This window comes from Sapajus apella, unplaced genomic scaffold, assembly GCF_009761245.1.
Source record: "Sapajus apella isolate SASKATOON/1434 unplaced genomic scaffold, GSC_monkey_1.0 scaffold56, whole genome shotgun sequence".
Lineage (NCBI taxonomy): Eukaryota > Metazoa > Chordata > Mammalia > Primates > Cebidae > Sapajus > Sapajus apella.
The window spans coordinates 1,722,233-1,746,631 of NW_022436996.1; the positions used below are offsets into that span (position 1 = coordinate 1,722,233).

The window sequence follows — 24,399 nt, forward strand, 5'->3', positions numbered from 1 at the left end:
GGTAACAAGAGCGAAACTCCGTCTCAAAAAAAAAAAAAAAAGAAGGCATAAGCCACTCTAGAGCTCAACCTCCAACTGCCTCTCCTGAAGCTCATCAGAGCTGAGAAGACCCGAGCTCAGGAGCCCAAAGCTAAGCTCCTGCTCCTGCATCAACAACAGAAGTGTCCCATGCAATTCTCTTCAACAGAAAGACCAAAGCACGGCGGGGCACAGTGGCTCACATGTGTAATCCCAGCAATTTGGAAGCCCCAGGCAAGCAAGATCTTGAGGTCAGGAGTTCAGACCAGACTGGCTAACATGGTGAAACCCCACCACTACTAAAAATACAAAAATTAGCCGGGCGTGGTGGCGCACAGCTGTAATCCCAGCTATTTGGGAGGCTGAGGCAGGAGAATCACTTGAACCACGGAGGCAGAGGTTGCAGTGAGCCAAGACTGCACCATTGCACTCCAGCCTGTACAACAGAGTGAGACTCTGTCTCAAAAATAATAATAGGCCGGGCGCGGTGGCTCAAGCCTGTAATCCCAGCACTTTGGGAGGCCGAGGTGGGTAGATCACGAGGTCAAGAGATCGAGACCATCCTGGTCAACATGGTGAAACCCCGTCTCTACTAAAAATACAAAAAATTAGCCGGGCATGGTGGTACGTGCCTGTAATCCCAGCTACTCAGGAGGCCGAGGCAGGAGAATTGCCTGAACCCAGGAGGCGGAGGTTGCGGTGAGCCGAGATCGCGCCATTGCACTCCAGCCTGGGTAACATGAGTGAAACTCCGTCTCAAAAAAAAAAAAAAAAAGAAAAAAAATAATAATAAGATAAAATAAAGACAAAAGCAGAACTAGATATGTTAAAAGTCAAATAACAGGAAATGATGAATTTATGCTAAAGCTTTTCATTCACTTGCTACTGCTTTAACTACATTAGGTGGGCAGATATGCCCATCACCAACTCCCTTCTCCCCAAAACGCGGCCCATTAGACATAGTGCTCTGAAGTACACTTTCAGCCCTGGTAATACCAGACAGGGAAGACAAACAGCTAACTCTCTGCTTTCTGGGGTCCCCCCCCCAACAGGGTCTTGCTCTGGTGCCCAGGCTGCAGTGCAGAGTGGTGCAATCTTGGCTTACTGCAGCCTCGACCTCCCACAGCTCAAGCAATCCTTGCACCTCAGCCTCCCAAGTAGCTGGGACTAGAGCTATGCACCCCCACACCTGGCTAATTTTTTCTGTTCTTTGTGGAGATAGTCTCACCACGTTGCCCTGGCTGAGCTCAAGCAATCTGCGGGCCGAGTGGCTCAGCCTCCCAAAGTGCTGGAATTAGAGGATATGCCACCACACCTGGCCCACTTTCTGTATGGTTCTAAGCTCACACCTGAGAGGCGGAGATGGCATCTGCTCTTGTGATGCATGGCTTCTCCTTTAAGGGAGGGAAATCGCATCAGTCTTTTTAACAGGGTAGATTCCAATAAACTTCCTCCCCACAAATGCCACAGGCAAGCAAATCATTCAAAATTAAATCATACTACTTAGTGGAGGACAAATTATCCATACAGGAGGAAAAAGTGAGGCCACCTCAAGCAGATGTTCCAGAATCCATTTTTTTTTTTCCTTTGGAGACAGGGTCTCAGTCCATCACCCATGCTGGAGTGCAACAGTGCAATCATGGCTCACAATAGCCTTGACCTCCAGGGCTCAAGCGATCCGCCCACTTGGCCACTCAGAGTGCTCGAGTTACAGGCATGAGCCGCCATGCCTGGACTTAAACATATTTTAAGAAGGTAGGGTCCCTTGCTGCAGCAACGCAAGTGGGAGCACCAGCAGCCCGGGCTTGGAGCGGGACCGTACGGATTGTTTTAAGAAAATGGCAGACAAACCAGACATGGGAGAAATCGCCAGCTTCGATAAGGCCAAGCTGAACGAAACGGAGACGCAGGAGAAGAACACCCTGCCAACCAGAGAGACCATTGAGTAGGAGAAGCGGAGTGAAATTTCCTAAGATCCTGGAGTATTTCCTGCCCCCGTCATCTTCGAGACCCTAGTCCTGATGTGGAGGAGGAGCCACCTGCACGATGGACACGAGCCACAAGCTGCACTGTGAACCTGGGCACTCCGCGCCGATGCTACCGGCCTGTGGGTCTCTGAAGGGACCCCCCCAATCGGACTGCCAAATTCTCCTGTTTGCCCCGGGATATTATAGAAAATTATTTGTATGAATAATGAAAATAAAACACACCTCGTGGCCAAAAAAAAAAAAAAAAAAAAAAAAAAGAAGGTAGATATACAGGGGCAGCATTTCTTAACCAAGATAGGAAAAAAATCCAGTAGAATAAAAGCTCACAGAATGACAACGCAACATTTACTGTTTCTTAACCCTTCCTTCCAAAACAAGACGTCATATGGGTCACGTTTTGAATGAAAATAGAAATTTAAAAGAACAAACGATTTAAAAATAAAAAATGTTTCATAAGTCAAACAATATTCTGCAGAAGCACAACTAACCAAGAGAATAGGAAGAAAAACTTAGCATAAGACTTAAATATTATATTAGAAAACTTCTTTTGAGAAATTAAACCAACAGGAAAACACTTGAAAGCCTTACACAAAACGGACAAACGCGGACTGAGAAAAACACATGATCACCGACCTCAAACCAGCATGGAGACTTCAGTGAAAATACAAATGGTCAAACTGATATAAAAGAAAAACCCTCGGCCAGGCGCGGTGGCTCACGCCTGTAATCCCAGCACTTTGGGAGGCTGAGGCGGGTGGATCACAAGGTCAAGAGATCGAGACCATCCTGGTCAACATGGTGAAACCCCGTCTCTACTAAAAATACAAAAAATTAGCCGGGCATGGTGGCGCGTGCCTGTAGTCCCAGCTGCTCAGGAGGCTGAGGCAGGAGAATTGCCTGAACCCAGGAGGCGGAGGTTGCGGTGAGCCGAGATCGCGCCATTGCACTCCAGCCTGGGTAACGAGCGAAACTCCGTCTCAAAAAAAAAAAAAGAAAGAAAAACCCTCAACAAACCAGCTTAGGAAATAAAGTTTTCTGAGAGGCTCCGAATGTTCCCAACACAAAGCAATGATAACTGTTTGAGGTGGCTCTCCCATTCACCCCATTCTGACCATTACCCACTGCACACATGCACCCCACAAATGCATATAATTACTATCAAGAATTTAAAAACATTTTTAATGATTAAAAAGTACCAGTAACTAAGAAACGTGCCAGGAACAAAAGGCTTCACAGGCAGCTGAACCTGGTGCTGGGGTAGGCAGGGCACTGAGGCTCCCAACTCACCAGCAGCATCACAGGGCTGGGAGCCTTGCCCTCCATCCAGACAATCTAAAACCCAAAGCCAAATCAAGGTAAAAGAGAACCCAGCATTGCCATGTAGAGGAATTTTCAGTCATAAACACAGTAACTAATCTTTCACAGAAAGCAAGAGCAAAATCACACAGTAAGATACTAAAATCAGCCTGCCGGAAAACAAGACAAAAACACCTGTATCAATGATAAGAAAAATAAGGGTAGGCCAGGCAGTGTGGCTCACGCCTGTAATCCCAGCACTTTGGGAGGCGGAGGTGGGCAGATCACCTGAGGTCTGGAGATTGAGACAATCTTGCCAATATAGTGAAAATCCATCTCTACTAAAAATAAATAAAAAACCACTTAGCTGGTTGTGGCAGCACATGCCTGTAATCCCAGCTTCTCGGGAGGCTGAGGCAGAATCGCTTTAAACAGAAAGGTGGAGGTTGCAGTGAGCTGAGATCGTGCCACTGCACTCCAGCCTGGCAACAGAGCTAGACTCCATCCCAAAAAATAAATAAAAATGAGAAAAGTTAATAGAATTTTCCAGTTATAAAAAATATGATATTCCAATTATTTTTAAAATCAGAATGGGCCGGGTGCAGTGGCTCACACCTGTAATTCCAGCACTTTGAGAGGCCAAGGCATGCAGATCACTTGAGGTCAGGAATTTGAGACCAGCCTGGCCAACACAGTGAAACCCCGTCTCTACTAAAAAATACAAAAAATTAGTTGGGTGTGGTGGCAGGTGTGTGTAATCCCAGCTACTCAGGAGGCTAAAGCAGGAAAATCGCTGAACCCAGGGGGCAGAAGCTGCAGTGAGCCAAGGTCATACGACTGCACTCCAGCCTGGGCAACACAGCGAGACGCTGTCTCAAAACAAAAATAAAATAAAATCAGAATAATGCAAGACTAAAGTGATGAGATAAAAGCAATGTAAGGCATACCAACTTCCTGGTTTTCCATAACCAGTTAGAAAAGAAAGCACGCACAGGGCAATCCTGGCTTCACTTAGTGATACATTTAAGAAATGTGCACACCTATGTATTAAGACAGCACTTTACAGCTGTGTGTAAAACAGAACATCAGTCTAGTCGGCCACGTTGCTCTCGGGTGCCAAAGGCTCTCCCAAATCTGCATGAGGTGTTCCTCACGTGGACTGCACCTTTCGTTTGAAAGCATGACGAAGACCGGCCTAGTCGAGCTGAGATGAGCTGCGCTTCCAGATGCACTGCCATCTATGAAGCGTGCAAGAGACCAGACGCTGACCAGAGGCCCGCAGAAATGCTGTGGACAACGCGGGTAAGTCTGGGACAAAGCTGGCTGTTTTCCACACAAAGCACCATTCCAAGTTAATAAAAGTAAACGCACACAGGAATACAAAATAAAAATATGGGGCAGTTCCGTAACAGACACACGCATCCGTGTAAATAAGACTGCCACACGGCACATCATATGAACAAAAGAAAAATAGAAAAATAACCCACTTTCAACACAGCAGGCCAAGGACTGAACCAGCATGTAAAGGACTCCTGTAAAATCAAGACAACAAGGCCACAAAAGAGGAGGCACAAGCAGGTAACACAAGATGCCTAGATAGCCAAGATGCACATTTCAGAAACTGTTAACAACTTAGGGTTAGGGTATTGGCAAGTGTGAAGACACAGACCCCAGTAGGGGAACACTGCTGATAGACGAATACTCCTTCTAAGAAATCATTTATGACTATCCGTTTTATCTGGAGACAGGGTCTCCTATTGCCCAGGCTGGAGCGCAGTGGCACAATCACAGCTCACTGCAACCTCACATGCCTGGCTCAAGTGATCCTCCCACCTCAGCCTCCTGAGTAACTGGGACCACAAGCACACACCAGCAAACCACACCAGCTCATTTTTTTTTATTTTTTATACAGATGTGATTTTGCCATGTTGCCCAGGCTGGTCTTGAACTCCAAGGCTGAAGCAGTCAGCCCACCTCGGCCTCCCAGAGCACTGGGACTTCAGGTATAAGCCACTGCACCTGACGACTTAACCGATTTTCAGTGCATGTTTCTCAAGCCAATTATTCAACTTCTAGGCACCTAATTTAACAAACGACTCCTACAAATACATAAGGTTGTACACAAATACCTTAAATATTATGTGGAAAAGGACACCAGTATTTTGCCAGGATCCACGTGAAACTTGGGCTGAGACCCAGTGGGTGCTAACTGCCAGCAGGCACCAGCCATGGATGGGGACAGCTGCCTAGCCACTCACTAGAGGGACCACTCATGTCATGCACAGACCACAACTGAGAGAAACTTGTCTTCCCTGCTTGGCAGGGACTGGCAGGAAGGCTCAGCCCCCAGCACCCACCGCAGGAGGCCGTGTACAATGCCAAAGCAGGGACCCTTGACCCATGGGCATTGAAAGATACGGCTGAAAAGACTCATGGAAAAGAGCAGTTTCTCGTTACACTTCAGGATCTGATTTTCTCAGACGCCCGGCATTATGTAAAGCAGCCCTGGGAGTTTTTTAGGTAAGAGGTAACTACCTGGCTTAAAGCTGATGACCAGCAAGGTTCTCAATGTGGGGAAAATGCACGTAAGAAATGCGTCTCACGCAGGCTGCAACTCCACGTGGATCCCTGACGACCGCACCTCGAGCTTCTGCTCTGACTACTGTTCCTACCAGCAATGTCCTGACATCTAGCGTAAAATGCTCTGGGCTAGGACTGGGGGCTCATGCCTAAAAGTGGCAAGCACTCGAGCCCAGGAGTTCAAGCCAGCCTGGGCAACATGGCAAAACCTTGTCTCTACTAAAAATATAAAAATACTAGCCAGGCGTTGTATCACAGGCCTGCAGTAACTTGGGGGCTGAGGTGGCAGGAATACTTGTGCCCAGGAGTTCAAGGCTACAGTGAGCCATGATTGCACCACTGCTCTCTAGCCTGGGATACAGAGTGAAACCTGGTCCAAAAAATAAGTAAAATATAAAATAAAAGGAATGAATGAATGAATGCTCCAGGCCTCAGAAGCCATGTCTCCCCACACACCATTAGCAATTCGACCCTGCCCTCTGGCTCATCACTTCTTGCCAATTCAGGGCAGCTCTGGGAAGACAGAGAAAATGGCCACCTCTCAAGAGCTCCTATCACAACGCTGACCACAGGGAAAGCAAATCACATCCCCCGGGTGAGACCGGCAGGAAGGAGGCTCCATCCCACACTTCTGCAGCAATGTTTCAGCACCCAACCTCCCTCAGAAGACCTCCGGGTCTCTCCGCTTCTGAAGCGATTTTCCACCAGTGCCTGAATGGCAGTCAGTTCAGGAACTGGATGGCAGAAAGAATAAGGGCAAAGTGGAGGAATGGAATGACAGTCCTGCCCTGTTTGAGAGAAACCAAAATAGGGGAGAAAAGGATGCTACGTTTGCAGCTGCAGCGTGCACTGACGAGCCTGTGGCATCAGCACTACAGAGGCATCTACTAGTCAGGGCTCCCGGAGGGGAGAATCGAGAGCCAAGCTGTAGCTCCTTGTGGTCCACATGGCAAGCCTCCAGCAGCAGGCTGGGCCTCAGGTCGCACAGCAGGCGCGATGCGGGGAGGGAGCCCCTGTGCTACACTCCAGGCAGCCACGGTCCGGGGCCTCTGAATCAGGGGCTGTGGGACGGCTACCAGCATCTGGGTTTCCGCAGCAAGCACTCACGGATGCTTCCAGGGCACCACTGCCAGGACACAGCAGCAGCAAGACAGACAAGAATTACTGTCTTCCCAGGACCTGCCTTCCTGTGGGGTTGTACTCCAGGGCAGGAATCGTGTCCAAATCAGGGTACAGGGAAAAGCACAGTCAGGGGTCTCCCAAGTCTGCAACTTATCCCGGTCACAAAGCTCAGAGCCGAGTCCTTAGTAAACAGTTAGGTAAGACCAACTGACACCCTGCAAAAAGGCAGCAAATATGGACCACAGCACAGAATCCAGGCCTTCTGATACCCAATCATAAACTCTGCCGTCTCCGGAAATCACGGACATCTAGATTTCTAACAGAAAAGAGCTGCTGTGACATTCTCTTCACCTTTCTAAACTAGAAGACAAAATAACTTGGCCAAATGACAGCCTTCAGTCTATCCCATTTCAACCATTGGTCACACGTTAGTACCAAGGTCTACATCTATTTACCCCACATCCTAGAATAGCTAAGAACACCATATCCAAAGGCCTGGAAACCAAGACCGCAAACAGTAAGATGATCTCGTGCCTTCACTTTTTAAACTAACAAATGGCAGTGGGTTATGAAGTTCAACCCCCTCTAGACCCTACAATATCAACTCAACACAACTTTGTACTTGAAAACCTCCAGAAATAAAAACATCTGTCTCAAGCCAGGCACGGTGGCTCACGCCTATAATCCCAGCACTTTGGGAGGCCGAGGCAGGTGGATCACGAGGTCAAGAGATCAAGACCATCCTGGTCTAAACGGTGAAACCCTGTCTCAACTAAAAATACAAAAAAAATTAGCTGGGCATGGTGGCGCGTGCCTGTAGTCCCAGCTACTCGGGAGGTTGAGGCAGGAGAATTGCTTGAACCCAGGAGGCAGAGGTTGCAGTCAGCCGAGATTACGCCATTGCACTCCAGCCTGGGTAATAAGAGTGAAACTCTGTCTCAAAAAAACTGCCTCTATTCTGTTACTGAACATATTAATGGCTAAATTTCAACACCGCTGCCAATCAACAGCAGATAACATGCCAATTATTTATTACTGTTGAATACTCTGCAAATAAAAACGTTTCTAATTAATTCATGGTGCTTAAAAGAAAAACAAGATCACTATTCCCTGGAGAGAGAAATGATAGCTGGAAGGTAATCAAAACAGGGTAAGCCAGGCATTTTTAAAGCTTTAATTAATAAAAAGAAATTAACATTGGCTGGAGAGACACCCACCCCACAATGCTCAAGCACTACCACGTTGTAAGGAACACTTCCTTCAGCACACTAGGTGCACAGCTAAGTTCAGCAAATGTTGACGCTAACTCGACCCACTTCTAAAATCTTCTCGTTGAAGAACTTCCAAGAGGAAGGATGCATCACCCATAATGCCACTATTCACAGCTTCCAGATTATTTAAAATCCTTGCTGAGCCCAACTACAAGGAATACGAAAACACGGCAGAGATGACAACACAGATTACCGAGCCCTCCAGACAAAAAGATGACAAAGAGGACTAAAAAACTACACTGTGGGTACAACATACACTGCTTGGGTGACAGGAGCACTAGCATCTCAGAACTCAGAACTTACCACGATCTAATGCATACCACCACCAAAGACCACTTACATAAAAGCTACTAAAACATTTTTTTAAACAAAGAATTTCAAAATAAAACTTAAAAAGTAATCTCAAACACGAAAGTTGCATACAACCAAACACAGCAGACAGCACACTGGTCTGGATGGGACCACATGGGGCTCCGCACACCCAGATACCCACCGCCGTTTACAAAAGAGCGTTCGTTCAGCTTCCTATTTTCAAAGACACTCAACACTACAGAAAGAGGCTGTCGAATTTACCAAAAACTGTGATTTACATTAAACATTATTCTTCCAAGTCATCACTTGAGTGATGCCATCACTGCTCAAAGCAGTTTCCTAACTTCTCAAAGCTGCTCTCATGCACTTAAGACTGAATTCTCTAGGAATAAACTTAATAGGGTTTAAAAATCAAAGGTGTAAGATTTGAAAGCAACAAATATGTTTCCTATTCTGTCAGTAACTTATAAAGATTACAATTCTATGAATGGAAGAACAGAATAAAACTCTCAGCCAGGCATGGTGGCTCAAGCCTGTAATCCCAGGACTGGGAGGCAGAGGTGCGCAGATCACTTGAGGTCAGGAGTTCCAGACCAGCCTGGACAACATGGTAAAACCTTGTTTCTAATAAAAATACAAAAATTAGTCGGGTGTGGTAGCACACACCTATAATCCCAGCTACTCAGGAGGCTGAGGCAGGAGAACCGCTTGAACCTGGGAGGCAGAGGTTATAGCAGAGGTTACAGTGAGTCAAGATCACGCCACTGCACTCCAGCCTGGGTGACAGAGCAAGACTCCATCCCAAAATTAAAAAAATAAAAAAAGAGATTTTCTCAAATGCAAATGAATGCTACCTACCCCCTCAAAATTTTCACCACAGAGATTCCTCAGGAGTCAAACGTATGTTACCAGGAACATCGTGTTGAGCAAACTGTTCACAGAGTTGCATAAAACACTCCACAAAGTCTAGAACATCCAAATGTGTTTGAAAATTTTGTGGTCCCAAAGCTATGGCAAACTTCTTCCTAGTTTACTTCAACAGTTAAGGGACAGACAAGACTTTTTATTTTACATATTGTTTCTGGACATCCCTGGATGTCTCGAGGCTGCTGCGCTGACTTATCCCACCCACTAATGAAAAATATCAAACACTGAAGTCCAAAGTATCTACTTCAATTTCTCATTTAGTAACAAAGCCGCCACCTGTCCAGGCAGCATAAACAAAAGGACGCTCTATAACCCTCCGATTCTAGTTGGGAGGTGAGATTTACCACACTAGAGGGCGCTTCCCCGCATGTATGGCGCCCGCCATGCAGGGCTGCATACCTACCTTATCCAAAGATGCGAAGTGCCGCGTGCTAGGTTATTTCTGATACAACACAGACAAGCACATCATTTGTTGTTCTTCTTGAACTACATTAGTAGTTCAACTGTCCCCAAATACTTAACTGTTGCTATGCTGTTTTGAGCGCCTATGAAATTCCTTACATTTCTTATTTTGGGTGACAGCACGTCTGGTTCCTTAAAGGCTCTGGCATATCCTGAGCAATCACTATGCCCTCCTGCTAAGACAGCACGGACGTGCTGTTGTCAGGGCAGTGTCCATCCTGCTAGCACCTTTCACACTGTTTAGTTCCAAAACAAAAGTTTTTTTTTTTTTTTAAACTCAAACTCTAGTTTAATATTCACTATGGCTAGAATTCTAGTTACTAATGGTAATCATGAAAGATACTGCAAACTGAGAAACAAAAGAAATACCTTTTTTTTGCTCACTCCTAAATAATTCCATGACTATACCATACATACTCTCTATAAGTGTTTTTTTTGTTTTGTTTTGAGAGACAGAATCTCCCTCTGTCACCAGGCTGGAGTGCAGTGGCGTGATCTCGGCTCACTGCAACCTCCGCCTCCCGGGTTCAAATAGTTCTCCTGCTTCAGCCTCCTGAGTAGCTGAGATTACAGGTGCCCACCACCAAACCCGGCTAATGTTTGTATTTTTAGGAGAGTTGGGTCACCATCTTGGTCAGGCTGGTCTCAAACTCCCGACCTCAGGTGACCTACCCACCTCGGCCTCCCAAAGTGCTGAGATTACAGGAGTAAGCCACCGCACTTCGCTCCATAAGTGATCTTACATCAAATCCTAAAAACTTGAACATACTTTAAGAGTGAAAATTATACAATGGTTTCTTCCCACCTCTGTAGAAACGCTAATGTTTGATCAATTGCTAAATCGCAAATTACAATATGAAAATCTTCATATATTACAAATATACGGAAGAAAATGTCTACATGTAACTGAGGTGCAGCCTCCACCTGAATGAACATCACAAAACGCTATAGAAGTGACACTAGGTAAGCCCAGGCACAAATCATACACAGACACAAGAAAGCTCCAGATCCCACTCAGGAAGAATGCACCAACACATTCGCATTTATTTTCTTTTTTTTTTTTTTTTTTTTTTTTTTAAAGCAAATGACAAAGACCCGGTTTACCAGCTTTACTTTTTTAAACCTAAGCTTAACATTACATATTTAAACAATTGTCAAAACTTACTAAGTTGCCAGCGTTCATGCACAACTAGGAAACATCCGTAATTTATATTAAACCAGAAATGTATTACCATTAATGCATTAATATCTTTCACTACTAAATACTGAAAAAAATGGAGATTATTTCTGTAGAAGATTCGTCCTGGCAATGTTAACTTCACAGCAGGCCGACACTACGTGGCTCACATTTCAGACACAATGAAAAGCAGGTCCATGCTGGTGTTAGTGTACAATCTTGTCCTACACTAAAGAGTCAAGACTCACCTTGGAGTACGTTTAATAAAAAAGCAAAGTGCATACAGAGATTTACAACAAATTTAAAGACAAAAAAAAAAAAAAAAAAAAAAAAAATGGTCCTATTATGTGGTCCCAACAATAAACTCAAAAGTCTATGACAAACAGAGGCTCCGATGAGCTGTTTATAAATACTTTAGGTACAATTATACTGAAAGTCGAGTTCGTTTGGAATCTTCAAAAAAATGTTCCTGTTAATCCTCAAATGGTGCTTGTTATAGTTTAACATTTCTGTTAAGCGCGTGCGTTGAATTACTTGTTATCCAAGCGCAGCAGCTGCTCCTTACCATTTATTGTTAAGGACTTTAACTGGCCGTCTTCTTCAACTTCTACTCTTTCTTGACCATTCTCGACAATTCTGTAGGAAAAAATTCATTTAAAAACCTTTTTGGTAACATAAATACAGGCGTGAGGGTAAATAAGTATTTTTTAAGGACATTACTGCAGTACACCATGAATATAAGTAATTTCTAGGCTGAAAAAACATGGCTGAAGCCAACCTGTGAACAATACATCTTCCTTTTCTAAAACAGAATTATCCTGACAAAAATAAATTGTGTCTCAGATATTCACTCATTCAGTTGTTTAGGTGAATGTTAAAGGCACAGATCAAACAGTAAAGTCTTTATTATTAATGATTTTCCATTTTACCATTTTAACACTGCTGCAGAAACGTATTAAACATATTATTACACATAAAATATGGCTTTAAAGATTCCTTCTAATAAATCAACATTAACTTAAGAGAAAAAGCCTTAATGAATGAATTTGGAGAGTAAAAGATTTTTCACGGTGCCAGATTTGGCATATAGCCACCTGGGTAACTTCACACTCTGGGAGATGTCCAACAGGGCACCAGTGAAACATATGCCTGCTTACTAAAAACATGAAAGTACCTCTTTGTAGTGATTTTTCTGCCATTAACTATTTTAGTTGAAGTTGATATCGATTTGAAGTTGCCCATCCCACTACCGCCAAATGACGCAGAAGAAAATGAAGTGAGGCCTCCGTGACCCAGTGGCCCAAATGAAGTAAATCCTACAGGAAAACAGAAAAGAAAAATGCTTAGAGAAATACGTCAATTATTACTACAAAGATTAAGAGTTTGAAAATTCAGTAGTAGATTATCTAATGTTAAGACATGGAATGGATTCGTAATACACCACGCAACTAGCAAGGCCTCCGGTGAAGTGCCGTGGTCCCAGGGGAAAAGACCCTCTCAAATCCCTCAGAGGGGGTTCTAGGGGAGCACGAGAGCGCAGCCTCCCCGCTGCCTCACACAGAGCTTCGGTGCAGCCCCTCTCCGTCTCCTCACACAGAGCTTCAGTGGACCTGAGCAGCTTTGCCAACATGCCACAGCCCATGTGTTATCTGCGTTAATGTGAACCTTCTGAAACCAGGACTGGTATTAAGCTCCGACCAGCAGACCAGCCTCAATACAAAGCTATGTTTGCTTCAGCGTGGCCTGTCAACTCCATGGGCTGTGATGGATATCCTTATCCTACACAAACAGAGTAACCTCACCACCACAGAACAGCAAACCTAACTGGCTTCCCTTTGCTTTGCCACAGGACCACAGGGAATAACAATCTAAATTATTAAAAAATCTAATTTGAGAGAGAATATTACAAGTATTCATCTGAAAAAACTATGGTTCTACAGTTCACAGACACCATTCTCAATTATACATTATGGACACAATCACAGTGTGGACACTAAAAAATTTCACAAGTCATACTAAAGCAAAACTTTTTTGATATTAAAGCTGGCCTACTGATTAGAGTTCAATACTCATGCTGCTTCCAAAAGGCTCCCATTAACACAAACGACGCATACCTCTGAACAGGATTCAGTCATCTACGCCCTGATACTGTCTAGGACTGGTGGTGTCCTCAAGAAATATGTGAGCCAGGTATGTTAAGTTTACCTTTTCTAATGATTTCACTAAAAAGCAGAAACCAGTGAAATTTTAGTATTAAATATAGTATATCCAAAATACTTCAGTTGGAAATATAAAAAATCAAAATCATTCGCGGTATTTTACACTGCTTTCACTCACGCTGGTCTCCATGTGGAGTCCCCAGGCCTCCAGGGCTCAGGAGCTGCGCATGGCTGGTGGCTACTGCGCTGGTCTAGATGAAGCCTAAGTATCAATTCTTGTGATACTCCGTAAGGCACCTCAGAAGTGGGGACGGCTTGCTGCACAACAACCCCACACACAGGAGCCACTGATTACTTTTAAAAAGGACTATTTATATGGTATTTTTAACTAGTTTTCTTAACCTGTGGTCAGCATATTCCATTGTATCAATGAGAGGTTCTGTTGAGGGAAAGCACATCCAAACTGAGGTCCAATCGAGGAGACTTCACTATTTGCCTAGCTGCATGAGCACAGTGTTGAAAGAAAACAAAACTCTGACCTTATGAGGAGGGAACACTATATAAGAAGCTCTCCCAATTCTTACCGTGAAGGTTTAAACATAAAAATGAGAGAATCAAAACAACAACTCCAGGCCACATGTGGTGGCTCACGCCTGTAATCCCAGCACTTTGGGAGGCCGAGGTGGGTGGATCACGAGGTTAAGAGATCGAGACCATCCTGGTCAACATGGTGAAACCCCGTCTCTACTAAAAATACAAAAAATTAGCTGGGCATGGTGGTGCGTGCCTGTAATCCCAGCTACTCAGGAGGCTGAGGCAGGAGAATTGCCTGAACCCAGGAGGCGGAGGTTGCGGTGAGCCGAGATCGCGCCATTGCACTCCAGCCTAGGCAACAACAACAAAACTCCGCCTCCAAAAAAAAAAAAAAAAAAAAGATGAGAACATGTCTTCTGTAAATAAATTATGTCATTTAACAACATTGAGCATTTTGCTATGTGTTCACTGAATTTTAAAAAAATCTGAATTTCTTTATTGTTGACTCTCCCCCTCTTTAATTACTAGCAATCACATCCTTTATAGGATTAAAAATATTTCATAGTTTAAAAAAAAAAAATGTAATTCTCTTTCTCCTCCAACCACATCTGCATGATTTCCTCCACTCAAGGTCTGAACTCCTCAAAGTCATCCGTGAGGAATGGAATCAGCTTCTTCCAAACTCCTGCTCAGGGGGATATTGTCACCTCCTTCCTTCCATGAATCACACTGTTCTTAATGTCATCATTTTTTCCAGAAATTTTTCAATTGACTTTGCCCAGATCCATCAGAGGAATCACTATCTGTGGCAGCTAACGTATTATAAAATATATTTCTTAAGTAAGACTTGGAAGTCAAAAATTAGCAGGGCATGGTGATGCACGCCTGTAATCCCAACTACTTTGGGAGGCTGAGGGAGGAGAATTGCTTGAGCACAGGAGACGGAGTGAGCCAAGATCATGCCATTGCACTCCAGCCTGGGCAACAAGAGCAAAACTCCATCTTAATCTTTAAAAAAAAAAAAAAAAAAAAAAAGGAGGGGGGGAATGGAATACACGTATTTTAAAGTGCTCTAACAAAGAATGTTATGCTTATAAGTACCAACTGTTTTGTTAAGGCAATAGAGATTAAATCTAGGGACTTAATACCTGTATCAAAAGAAGGAAATGCACTTCCAAAAGATGGAAATCCACCGAACGCAGAGAAGAACGACCCCGTCCCTCGGCTTCTGCTTCCTCGGGGACCCCTTCGATTCCCCAAGAAGTCCTCAAAAGGGTCTTCTAAAATCAAACACAAACATACACGATGAAGTCTTTTTTCCAAGTTTTTTTCCTCATGGGATAGCTACAATAAGAGAAAACAGATCAATCTTTTTTAACATATTTAGTAACAAAAACTTAGAAAATGGGTGGTAACAAAAGAGCTTATTATCTACAGAGTAACTGAAATAACATCTCACCAACAGTTTTACTAGTTCAAGTAAAACTACAACACATTATATCAAATAAATTAAATTAAAAACAGCACATATACACACACTTTACGGAGCATCAATATGTACTTCAAACTCAGCTCATTTCACATCACTTATCTGAGGTCCTGTTAGACGGTGAACCTGCTACAACCACTGCAAAAGTGCGAAAAGCTTCACACTGAGGCTGTTGTATTCCTTGGAGTCTGAATTGCCTTCTCCAAAGCAATTCAGAAACAAACAGAAACGTGATGACCCTGGTCACGCGAAAGCCATGAGCCCAGGCAAAGCAAATTCCCTTCATTGTAACTCTGATGTCTCAAAAAACTCTGAAGGATTAACTACAATCAAATCTGAACAAATGTTAACCAACAGACGTTAAGATTACACTTGAAGGTGTCTCAACAGAAAATCACTGACATGAGGAAGCATCATGCTGCCACCTGGAGACAAAATGCTCCTGAAAATAAGCATCAGCACTGACCGTTTGTTTTCCTTTGCTGCTATTATCAATCAAAGAGTACTTACTGAAAATTCATAAAGTATACAAACCGTTTTACTTTACCTGGGTTCTGCATTATTGCTAGGTACTGTATTTTTTCAGAAAAATGGGAAATATGTGATAAAAGCAAAGAATTCTAATAGATGCATTAAGACATAAATGCATGCAAGGTAAAGAAAAAGGCAAGCCAGAACCAACTACAGAATCAGTATGGCCTACTTGCAGGCCGGAGTGGATACATTTGAGTCACAAACGTTATATCAATAAATACTATACAGTACACAAGGGTACAAACAGCAAGCACTGAAATTAAGCAGAAATCAAGATTTATGAAGCAACTGAGGTTTATGAACAAGAGTGACTTGATCCAGCTACTCTGGAGGCTGAGGTGGGAGGATTCCTTAAGCTCAGGAGTTTGAATCCAGGCTGGGCAACATAGCAAGACTTTGTGTCTACTAAAAAAATTAAATGACCAGGCCTGGAACAGTGACTCACACCTGTAATCCCACCACTTTGGGAGGCTGCGGCAGGTGGATCACAAGGTCAAGAAATCAAGGCCATCCTGGCCAACATGGTGAAACCCTGTCTCTACTAAAAACACAAAACTTAGCTGGGCGTAGTGATGGATGCCTGTAGTCCCAGCTACTCCGGAGAATGAGGCAGGAGAATTGCTTGAACCCAGGAGGCGAGGCTGCAGTGAGCTGAGATCGCACCACTGCACTCCAGCCTGGGAAACAGAGCGAGACTCGGGTCTCAAAAACAACAAAAAAATATTAAGTCACTGGAGAAAAGCAGCACCTGAGGTGACTCTGCCCACAGCCGGAAAGAATCAGTGTACAGGTGAGCACCCAAAACCTTAGATGCTGGGTACCCTCAGGACCTGCAATAGTAAATAGTGAGGAGCAAGGGCTGAGAAAGCTTCCAGAGGAAGGAGGAACAGAGGTCCACACCGGTCTATTACAGAGCTCATCGAAATGAAACTTGCCAGTCGGCTTTGACCAATGCCAAGGCCAAGACACTGAGTCTGAAGAAAGCAACACTGGTCACTGGTGGCTTTTTGGAAGAGGTGGCCAAGAGACAGGAGAGGAAGGAGGCATGCACAGCCAGTGCCGAGACACCCCATGCCTACCTCCACCCACAAGCCAGCCCAACGGGGAGGCCTAGAGGAGGAGTGCCAGAACAGGTATGCCAACAAGATGTTGCACGACAGTTACTGATTGTGCAAGTTACTGCCTACATTCCACAGTCAATGCCCTCCCCCCAAATAAAATAATGTTGAGAGAGTCATAGGTACTTTGCAAACAGTTATTACTTCTGCCACTGTTCTATCAAAGGCAAGAACAAGGCCAGACACGATGGCTCACACATGTAATCCCAGCACTTTGGGAGGCTAAGGTGGGCAGATCACTTGAAGTCAGGAGTTCAAAACCAACCTCACCAACGTAGTAAAACCCCATCTCTACTAAAAATACAAAAATTAGCCAGGTGTGGTGTCGGGCACCTGTAATCCCAGCTACTCAGAAGGCTGAGGCAGAACAATCACTTGAACCTGGGAGGCGGAGGTTGCAGTGAGTGGAGATCAAGCCACTGCACTCCAACCTGGGCAAAAGAGTAAGAATTCGCCTCAAAGACAAGAACAAAAGCAAAGATGTTAAATCATAACCTTTTATGTAAAACTACGAACATTTTGTGAATTTCTCCAGGACATAAAAACTTCATCCAACTCAAATAAAATCCAAGCATTCTATTTAGTAACTTTCTAATTTACAGCCACAGCCTACGCATCATGTCAGTTAAGTACTCTGACATACCTACAACCTATCTTATCCAGGTGAAGAAACAGAAACATTACAAATACATTTAAAACTGATTATGCAGTAACTCTACATCTGCCCTAGGAGGTGACAATTTAAAAGCATTTCCTGGCCAGGCATGGTGGCTCACGCCTGTGATCCTAGCACTTTGGGAGGCCGAGATGGGCGGATCACCTGAAGTTGGGAGTTCAAGACCAGCCTGACCAACATGGAGAAACCCCATTCTCTATTAAAAATACAAAATTAGCCAGTCACGGTGGTGCATGCCCGTAATCTCAGCTACTGGGGAAGCTGAGGCAAGAGAATTACTTGAACCTGAATGACAGAGGTTTCAATGAGCTGTGATCACGCCGTTGCACTCTAGCCTGGGCAACAAGAGCGGAACTCTGGATCAAAAAAAGAAAAAGCATTTTTTGGCGGATGCAGCAGCTCATGTCTGTAAACCCACCACATTGCGAGGCCAAGGCAGGCAGATCGCTTGAGGTCAGGAGTTTTAAGACCAGCCTGGCCAACATGGTGACACAGCCTGTCTACTAAAAATTCGAAAGAGTTATCCAAGAGTGGTGGTTGGCACCTGTAATCCCAGCTACTCGGGAAGCTGAAGCAGAAGAATCGCTTGATCGTATCAATGAGAACGGCAACTATCACGGGAGGACGTGACCTCCACTGGGCAAGGGGCTAGTGTGCTTTTTGTAGTGTGTAGGACAGTGGTATGTTAGGTGGCTATGATCTCGCTCTTGTCTTCACTTGAAGATTAAGCCTGGGCTAAGGAGAGGCATATGGGTGCCAAGTTGCAAACATGGTTAATTTCATGTTGTGGCTGACTGAGCCATGCACGGAGTTCCCAAATATTGAGCCGAACATTGTCCTTCTGGGTGATTCTGGATGGGATGAACATTTCAATCAGGAGACTGGGAGAAGCAGGTGGCCTCCTTAAGGTGTATGGGCCTCATCCAATCAGCTGAGGGCCTGAGGTCCCCACCCCACCCTGGCCCACCCCAGGGGAGGAGACTGCTCCAACCCTGACAGGTTTTTCTGGCCAGTCTCCACAGTCAGTTCTCCCCCAGGGGCAGTTTCTTTAGACTCACGCAGACTCCGCAAAGCAAAACATGTATGCTCATCTCTTTAGAAGCATCTATAAACGAGTCTTCAAACCTTAACACAACTTTGTATCCTGCAGTACCAACACTGCTTGAAACAGACTGCATTGAGGACTAAGGTGAATTTTTTTTATATTGTCCAAATAAATTCCTATCTAAGGAGCCTGGGGAGTCATGTACTACAAACCATAAATTCTCATCATATGGGTTTTATTTAACCCTGCATGTTGTGACTTAGTTTCCAATCTGACTCTGGCGTAATATTACGTGACAAAAAATCAAAATATTTTACCCCAAAATATGTTTCTTTGACATATTTTGAAATCATCATGTAAAGCGTCCTTTGTGGGGGAAAATGTGCATCTGTAAAGACTCGATTCACATAGCTAGATCTTGTTCTTCCAGGCCCTCCCAATCCTGAAGAGATTAACTTAAAATCTAGCACCTTTTAAAGGTCTGCACAGGAAACATTTGTCATCTATTGTCTCTAAGGGCAGCCACTAGGAGACTTCAAAGGAACCTTCTCCACAATCTTTTAACCTCAACATTTCCTTTCTATTAATGCCAAGTCTTTAGACAACTCGACCAATTGTCAACTAGAAAATGTTTTAATTCACCAATACTCTGGAAGCTCCCCTGTCCCACCCTTGCTTTGAGTTGTTTGCCTTTCTAGACCTAAACAATGTAATTTTATTTTTCAAGACAAGTGGCCCAGGCTGTACTGCAGTGATGCAATCTTAGCTCACCACAACCTCTACCTCCCGGATCATTCGATTCTCCTGCTTCAGCCTCCCAAATAGCTGGGATTATAGGCATCTGCCATCCCACCTGGCTAATTTTTGTATTTTGAGTACAGACAGGGTTTCACCATGTTAGCCAGGCTGGTCTCGAACTCCTGACCTCAAGTGACATGCCTGCCTTGGCCTCCCGAAGTGCTGACATTACAGGTGTGATCTGATTGATGTCTCATGCCTCCCTAAAATCTATAAAGCAAGCTGTACCCTGACCACCTGGGGCACACGTTCTCAGAGCCACCTGACAGCTCGCACGTATGGTCACTCACATTTGGCTCAGAATAAATCTCCTCAAATATTACAAGTTTGACTCTTTTCAGTGACATTCTTTCCATTTCAATGATCTAGGCCTCGTACAGCAAGAGCTTCTTTAAAACTTCGCAGTATCCTGCTATTCCCTGAGGAATACTAAGACCAATGCATTAAGGGGGACATGACAGGGAAGGGATCCAAGATGGCCGATAAGAAGCACCTCAGGATTGCAGCTCCCAGAGAAAGTGCAGAGGGTGACCGGATGCCGAATTTCCAGATGGATTTTTATTGCCCACAGACCAGGAGATTCCCAGGTGGAGGGTCCCATGGGTCGCCGGCACAGCGGTTCTCCGTACAAAATACACAGGTCCAGGCGCCGTTTTAGCTAGCGATTGGAGCTCCTGGCAGACAGAGTTGCCCATTAAACTGACTAAAAAGGGGACTGAAACAGGGAGCCAGGCCAGGAGATTCCTGGGCAAAAAAGCGCCACAGCGCCGCTGTTTCACCCAACGCTGTGGGTGGCCGCACGGTAAATCACACGGATCCCGGTGCCTTTTCAACAGGCAACTGGAACACCTGGGAGAGAGTCAACCTTTCAACTGAAAAGAAAAAAAAAAAAAAAAAAAAAAAAGGGTCCGTAGGCGGGAGCCAGGTGATCGGGCTGGGTGGGTCCACTCCCACAAAAAAAAAAAAAGCAATCTGAAACACTCTGGATTGAGAGTTTCACAGCAAGCACAGCTGAACCCGGGATGGTCCAGCTCTGTGGGGGAGGGGCGTCTGCCATTACTGAGGCAGTCCACCACTATGGAGGTAGTTTGCCATTGCTGAGGCAGCCCATCATTACAGAGGTGGACCGCCACTGCCAAGGCAGTTCTAACTACACCCGTATTAACAGGACTGCAGGGAAGTTCATATGGCAGCTGGGCAGAGCCCACAGCAGCTCAGCAAAGCCTCTGCAGACAGTGACTAGGCTGCCTCCTCGCTGGGCACGGCAGCCCTGAAAAAAGGCAGCAGCACAACAGAAACTCATAAATAAAGCCCTAACTCCCCGGGACAGAGCACCTGGGGGGGGGGGGGAAGGGAGGGGTTTGTTTATGAGTTCTGCTACAGCAGACGTAAACGTACCTGCCCAGCAGCTCTGAATGAACAACAGAGCTCACAGCTCAGCACTTGAGCACCTATAAAGAACACACTGTTTCCTCAAGCAGCTCCCTGACCTCCATATATCCGAAGAGTCACCTCATAAAGGAGAGCTCAGACTGACATCTGGCAGGTATCCTTCTGAGACAAAGATAGCAGAAGAAGAAACTGGCAGCAACCCTTACTGTTCTGCAGACACTGCAGGTGATTCCCAGGCAAGCAGGGCCTGGAGTGGACCTCAGCAGTCCTACAGCAGAGGAGCCTAACTGTTAGAAGGAAAACTAAAAAACAGAAAGAAATAACTTCATCATCAACAAACTGGACGTCGACTCAGAGACCCAATCTGAAAGTCAACAACTACATAGACGATAGGCAGATAAATCCACAAAGATGGGAAGAAACCAGCACAAAAAGGATGAAAACACCCAAAACCAGAAAGCCTCTTCTCCTACAAGGAATCACAACTCCTCACCAGCAAGGGAACAAGGCTGGATGGAGAATGAGTGTGATGAACTGACAGAATCAGGCTTCAGAAGGTGGCTAATAAACTTCTGTGAGCCAGAAAAGCATGTTCTAACCCAATGCAAAGAAACTAAGAACCTTGAAAAAAGATTTGACAAAATGCGAACAAGAATGGACAACTTAGAGAGGAATATAAGTGAATTGATGGAGCGGAGAAACACAACACAAGAACTTCGCACAGCATGCACAAGTTTCAACAGCCAAATTGACCAAGCAGAAGAAAGGATATCAGAGGTCAAAGATCAACTCAATGAAATAAAACGAGGAGCCAAGATTAGAGAAAAAAGGGTAAAAAGGAATAACAAAGTCTCCAAGAAATATGGGACTATGTGAAAAGACCTAATCTACGTTTGATAGGTGTACCTGAATATGACAGAGAGAATAAATCCAAGCTGGAAAATACTCTTCAGGATATTATTCAGGAAAGCATTCCCAACCTAGAAAGGCAAGCCAATATTCAAGTCCAGGAAATACAGAGAACATCACAAAGATATTCCTCAAGAAGAGCAACCCCAAGGCACATAATCGTCAGATTCACTAGGGTTGAAATGAAGGAGAAAATCCTAACGGAAGCCAGAGAGAAAGGTCGGATTACCCACAAAGGGAAGCCCATCAGACTCACAGCAGCTCTCTCAGCAGAAACCCTACATGCCAGAAGAGAGTGGGGGCCAACATTCAACATCTTTAAAGAAAAGAACTTTCAACCCAGAATTTCATATCCAGCCAAACTAAGCTTCATAAGTGAAGGAAAAATAAAATCGTTTGCGAACAAGCAAGTACTCAGAGATTTCATCACCACCAGGCCTGCTTTACAAGGGCTCCTGAAAGAGGCACTAAACATAGAAAGGAACAACCAGTACTGGCCACTCCAAAAACAAACCAAATGGTAAAGAGCATCCACACAATGAAGAAACTGCATCAACTAACGGGCAAAACAGCCAGCTAGCATCAAAACGGCAGGATCAAATTCACACATAATAATATTAACCCTAAATGTAAATCGGCTAAATGCCCCAATCAAAAGACACAGACTGGCAAACTGGATAAAAAGCCAAAACCCATCGGTGTGCTGTATCCAGGAAACCCATCTCACATGCAAGGATACACAAAGGCTCAAAATAAAGGGATGCAGGAAGACTTACCAAGCAAATGGAGAGCAAAAAAAAGCAGGAGCTGCAATCCTAGTCTCTGATAAATTAGACTTTAAACCAACAAAGATCAAAAGTGACAAAGAAGGACATTACATAATGGTAACAGGATCGATGCAACTAGTAGAGCTAACGATCCTAAACATATATGCACCCAATACAGGAGCACCCAGATACATAAAGCAAGTTCTTAATGACTTACAAAGAGACTTAGACTCCCACACAATAATAATGGGAGACTTTAACACACCATTGTCAATATTAGATCGATGAGACAGAAAATTAGCAAGGATATCCAGGACTTGAACTGAGACCTGGAACAAGCAAACCTAATAGACATTTACAGAACTCTCCACCCCAAATACACAGAATATACATTCTTCTCAGCACCACATCACACCTACTCTAAAACTGACCACATAATTGTAAGTAAATCACTCCTCAGCAAATGCAAAAGAACGGAAATCATAAGTCTCTCAGACCACAGTGCAATCAAGTTAGAAATCAGAATTCAGAAACTAACTCAAAACCGCACAGCTTCACGGAAACCGAACAACCGGCTCTTGAATGTTGACTGGATAAACAATGAAATGAGCCGGGCGCGGTGGCTCACGCCTGTAATCCCAGCACTTTGGGGGGCCGAGGCGGGTGGATCACGAGGTCAAGAGATCGAGACCATCCTGGTCAACATGGTGAAACCCCGTCTCTACTAAAAATGCAAAAAATCAGCTGGGCATGGTGGCGCGTGCCTGTAATCCCAGCTACTCAGGAGGCTGAGACAGGAGAATTGCCTGAACCCAGGAGGCGGAGGTTGCGGTGAGTGGAGATCGCGCAATTCCACTCCAGCCGGGAAAAAAAGACAAAAACCCCTCCCAAAAAAAAAAAAAAAAAGAAAAAGAAATGAAGGCAGAAATTAAGATGTTCTTCGAGACTAACAAGAACAAAGATACAACATACCAGAATCTCTGGGACACATGTAAAGCAGTCTCTAGGGGAAACTATATAGCAATAAATGCCTACATGAGAAGCAAGGAGATATCTAAAATCGACAGACCCACTATCGTCAAAATTGAAAGAGCTAGAGGAGCAAGATCAAAAATCTCAAAACCTTGCAGAAGACAAGAAATAACTAAGATCAAAGCAGAACTGAAGGAGATAGAGACGAAGAACCCTTAAAGAAAAAAAAATCAATAAATCCAAGAGCTGGTTTTTCGAAAAGATCAACAAAATAGACCACAAGCCACATTAACAAAAAAGAAAAGAGAGAAAAATCAAATAGATGCAATAAAAAACGATAAAGGGGATATCACCACAGATTCCACAGAAATACAAACCTTCATCAGAGATTATTACAAACAACTCTATGCACATAAACTAGTAAACCTGGAAGAAATGGATAAATTCCTGAACACTTGCCTCTTCCCAAGCCTAACCCAGGAAGAAGCTGAAACCCTGAAGAGACCAATAACAAGGTCTGAAGTTGAGGCAGCAATTAATAGCCTACCACCCAAAAAAAGCCCAGGTCCAGACGGGTTCACAGCCGAATTCTACCAGACATACAAAGAGGAGCTGGTACCATTCCTTCTGAAACTATTCCTAACAATCCAAAAAGAGGGAATCTTCCCAAATCATTTTATGAGACCAACATCATCCTGATTCCAAAACCCCGCAGAGACTCAACAAGAAAAGAAAACTTCAGGCCAATATCCATGATGAACATAGACGCAAAAATCTTCAATAAAATACTCACAAGCCGATTGCAACAGCACATCAAAAAGCTTATCCACCATGATCAAGCAGGCTTCATCCC

General features: G+C 44.3%; 1 protein-coding gene and 1 pseudogene across 7 annotated transcripts in view; one reads left to right on the plus strand and one right to left on the minus strand.

Annotated features, from left to right (window-relative positions):
- DNAJB6 (DnaJ heat shock protein family (Hsp40) member B6) overlaps positions 1-24,399 on the minus strand; it is a 76,596-nt gene that overhangs the window by 18,619 nt on the left and 33,578 nt on the right. For 4 of the 6 annotated variants that reach the window (XM_032244882.1, XM_032244881.1, XM_032244879.1 and 1 more), the window contains exons 6-8: positions 14,995-15,126; positions 12,328-12,469; positions 11,719-11,789 (exon numbers count right to left, since the gene is read on the minus strand). In XM_032244882.1, the coding sequence (XP_032100773.1) occupies positions 11,719-11,789; positions 12,328-12,469; positions 14,995-15,126 (345 nt within the window). The remainder of the gene's footprint in view (positions 1-11,718; positions 11,790-12,327; positions 12,470-14,994; positions 15,127-24,399) is intronic. The other 2 variants (XM_032244883.1, XM_032244880.1) reach the window with 1 other exon arrangement.
- On the plus strand, positions 1,758-2,263 carry LOC116527777 (annotated as a pseudogene). The gene has a single exon (XR_004258729.1). The product of XR_004258729.1 is annotated as a thymosin beta-10 pseudogene (transcript).